This window comes from Haplochromis burtoni, unplaced genomic scaffold (assembly GCF_018398535.1).
Source record: "Haplochromis burtoni strain Fernald_Lab_line unplaced genomic scaffold, NCSU_Asbu1 Contig_56, whole genome shotgun sequence".
NCBI classification, from domain to species: Eukaryota; Metazoa; Chordata; class Actinopteri; order Cichliformes; family Cichlidae; genus Haplochromis; species Haplochromis burtoni.
This window is the reverse complement of record NW_024582417.1, coordinates 482,494-486,506: the sequence shown is the minus strand read 5'-3', so window position 1 is coordinate 486,506 and position 4,013 is coordinate 482,494. Positions and strand designations below refer to the sequence as shown.

The 4,013-nt window shown below is 40.6% G+C and overlaps 1 protein-coding gene across 1 annotated transcript; it reads right to left on the bottom strand.

The window, feature by feature from the left end:
* Positions 1–872: 872 nt before the first annotated feature.
* Positions 873–2,548, bottom strand: epd (ependymin). The gene is made up of 6 exons (XM_005922055.3): positions 2,377–2,548; positions 2,166–2,197; positions 1,902–2,039; positions 1,628–1,814; positions 1,442–1,523; positions 873–1,330 (listed from the first exon to the last, which is right to left on the bottom strand). Exons 1-6 carry the CDS (start codon positions 2,450–2,452, stop codon positions 1,204–1,206), a joined length of 642 nt encoding a protein of 213 aa, XP_005922117.1. The 5' UTR covers positions 2,453–2,548; the 3' UTR covers positions 873–1,203.
* Between the last annotated feature and the right edge of the window lie 1,465 nt (positions 2,549–4,013).

Sequence of the window (4,013 nt, the reverse complement as noted above, 5' to 3'; positions counted from 1 at the left end):
GAGGGACCATATCCTGTCAGGGCTATCGTAGCGGCAGGTCCATATCCTGGTTCCTCGTAGCGGCAGGTCCATATGGACCGCTCTCATGTGATCGCCGATTGAGTCACGGAGATTGTCCATTAGGTAGGACAGTACCTCGCATGCTGTCTAACTTCCCAATGAGGCAGGGGTCATTGATTATTGATAGTTAATCAAATCCTAACCACTGTGCCCGTGTTGTTGGGATAAATGCTCTCAGCTCTTTGATCAAGTAACAACTTTAAGACTGAACTGGAATCAGTAAAAGGGCAAAGTTTGGTTTTAGCTGGTAAAAGCTGCCCTATTTCTTCCACTCCCTACACTGCTGAAGTTTTTCGGAATGAGCTATCAGAAAATAGATTAGTGGCCTACTGAATGAAAATCCAAGTAGGCTAAGTAAGTAAGTCAATAGATGTGTACAATGTTGTACATTTAAGCTTATTTTATTATGCTAACATACAAAGTAATAATATGTTTCTACTTTGTACCTTTAGGGGAATTTTCTGCTTTCTTACTACACAAAGAATGATTAATCAGTTTACCTCAGTAACACAATCAAAAGAGTTCATTTGGGGCCACAATACACATATTAATAGAATTATGTTTTTTGTGTTGTTTGTTTTTTCACTAATCACACTGGTACCCATTAAATTATATAGGCTATTGATTAACAATGATTATTGCTGTTGTAGTCATTCAATTCTTAAATTGTTCACTCAGTGTTGGCAGTGTCTTTACTATGAGATCTCCTATATTATTTAAATTTAAAAAGGTGTCATTTGTTTTAGATACATGGTTTTTGTTTTTTTGCTCCAGGGCAAAATTTGTACAAACTCAGACCAACAAGAAAAACATGAGATTTTTGACAGCTTTGACATTTTATTGTTCCATTAATCATATCTTACAGGTTTTTGTAAGCAGGCCGACTTGGTAAGCCACCAACTGTTAGTAATTGTAACTAATTCTAAAATCCATTTCACCTCTTCTCCCTTTACATCAACATGTATGCTTACAGTATGACGCGTTCAAAGCCATATCTTCCCACGGGTGCTGAGGGTGTGATGGAAACAGATGTGATGCAGTGCAGTGTCACAAGAAAAACTCACATAAAAGGAGAGAAAAGTCTATAGTTCTGGCAGGCCATGCTTGCATAAGGGGCTTAATTTTCTGCAGGTGAGGCTTCATCTACACAAACTCATTGAGGAAACCATTTACTGTCCCTTCAGGTGTGTCCTCCACAGGCTGTCCCATACAAAAGGAAGGCACCACAAGGAGATCGGGGTCCTTGATCTCGTTTTCAATCTCCATGGTCCTGTAAGAAAGTGACAGAGATACTTTATGGGCATTCACTGTATGTTGTTTGCATCCCTGTAGTATATTGCTCAGATGTTAAAAAGAGCTGAAAAAAATCAACACAGCTTACCTGAAAAGGAATGATGTGGACTCAGTGAAGTAGAAAGTAAACACAGGCAAACATCCTTTGGTTACAGACATGGAATAGTGGCCTGAAAACGAGAACAGAAAACATTCAAATACAGTGAATATCACCACAGTTATACAGGAGCGTCCCTCGAATTCTCTCCTCTGTTTATAGCGCGTCACCCCCTACCTTTCTTGTCGGGCATCGATCCTGTCCATACGTCTAGCTGTAATCCCTCCCCTTCGATGGCTGCACTCCCAGAGTGTTCTTTAGTGGAAAACGTGGCATCATCGGGAATATCCAGAGGGTGCATGCTGCAGTGCAGCGTTTTTTTCACACAGCTCTGGTTTTTGCTTTCAATCTCGTAGAATGTCCCCTGCCAGAGACAGACTTGCATGTTAAGTTGCTAAACAACTTCAAGTCATGTATTTACTTGTCGGCGTTACAGATTTAAAGCAGTTACCTCTTCGAAAAACATCAGCAGATCCATACTATGTGAAGCGTTTGTGGCGCTGCTCTCGTTTGATCTGAACCGTAGCTTCTTGCCCATTGAATCATAGGTGAACGCACCATATGCTTTCATTTCACCTTTCATTGACATCTAGTTTCATTCGAAAGCATACGGCGAGACACAACAAGGGAGAGTTAAAGAGTTTAAAATGTAATGCAAGGATCAGGAGTTGATCTGAATGACAAATAATAATAATATATATTTTTAAAAACTTACCACAGACATGAATCCTGTCATATTGGGTGCATCTGAAAGATAAAAGTATGATAGTTAAGACCTTTCATATACTAACAAACATTAAATATAATTTGATCCAATACATAGACTGGAGTTTGTGTGTTGTAACAAAAAAAAATGCAGCGATCCTAAAAGATGCCTGAAAAATAATTTCAATTTTTATGGATAGGGTAAAACTGCAAACTCTTACGACAAGGCTGATGGTGATCTGCATGGGTGCTGGCGGTCAAGCACATGAAGAAGAATAGCGTAAGAGCTGCATACATTTTTCTGGTCTGGAGGGAATCACAAATTAATGTTCGAGATGGCAACAGCAACCAAAAACCCCAACCAGAAGCACATCTAGCTCTTGGTCAACCAAACAGCTGCTTTTATAGGGCTGGTAACTGGCACGAGACAAAAAGTCTGACGTAAAAAGGACCCGGGGTCATAACCCCCTGGACTTCTGACTTCAAGCTGTCCAAATACATTAGTTCTTGTCCCTGCTGGTCGGCACCCAGTGGAAGAGTTTTACTTTTCGTTTTTGATTGTGCAGCTGTCCTGTGATGTTTTCATGCAATGTGTCTCTGGCTGGCCCCCTACTTTCAAAAGCACCTTTCAGAGTGTCATGTGTAAATAAAGGGTAAGACCAATCATGCACGGGGGATTATCAAGGCTGTGTCAGGGAAACAGAGTTAAGTATAGATGAAAAATGACTTTATGCTAAGTATCATAACAGCTCCCTGTTTACAGTGATGTTGTGGTAAAGAGGAATGTAGGACTGTAGGTTGTAGGCCTAAGACTGTGAGTGAATTGACGGAGGGGTTGGAAGTGAAATGTGTTAGTTATACATCCAATGTCTGTTAGGAACTGAAACTGAACCAGGGAATCTCTATTCCTTAATGAAAGCTGACTGACATTTAAGACAATGTTAGAATCCTTTAAGCGCACGTCCTCTCTCTTATGGCTGGCAAGCCAAGGAAGTAAAAAGACAGCTGGAGGTGGCTAAGAAATCAAACTTATCAGTAGATTATATCCAGTAAAATGGCATTTTCTGTTTATATATATATGGCCTGTGTCCTTTTTGGAACTGGTTTCACATTCCTTTTTTGCATTTATCTGCTACAAAGCATCAAACCACATCATAGTATTTATTTTACAGTTTGTGTTGTTATGTCATGTTCATCATGTGTTTGACAGCTACATGTAAATTATTGCATCTGTGCATTCTCTTCCACTTATCCTTTCCAGGGTCATTGGAGATGACAGATGTTTTAGGGTGAGAGGGAGGTTGTTAGTCTGTCACAGAGACATACAACCATTTGCACTCACATTCACACCTATGGGAAATTTAGGATTACCAGTTAACCTATCCCCACTAACTGCACGTCTTTGGACTGTGGGAGAAAGCCGGAGTACCCGGAGAGAACCCACGCAAACACGGGGAGAACATGCAAACTCCACACAGAAAGACCCCGATGGAAGTGAACTCAGGACCTTCTTGCTGTGAGGCAACAGTGCTAAGCACTGTGCTGCATTTTAATTGATATTTAAACATTTTTGATGTCAAAGCACTCATCTGCCATATTTGACTGTAGGGACAAGGACTCCTGCTTCTTTAACTTGAAGTCATGGCGTTCATGGAGAAAGGACAACTGATGAGGCCTTGCTTCTGTACGACCAGCAATGAATAAAAAGATCATGTTTTTTAGATTTGAGTCATGGTAACCTTTGAACTTCCACATGAGACACAGACAAAGGAGGGAAAAAAGCAGCCTGGTGTATGTACAATTTTACAAAAAAGTACTAAATGCGTGACTGTGATGACTGACCCCCCCCCCCCCCCCC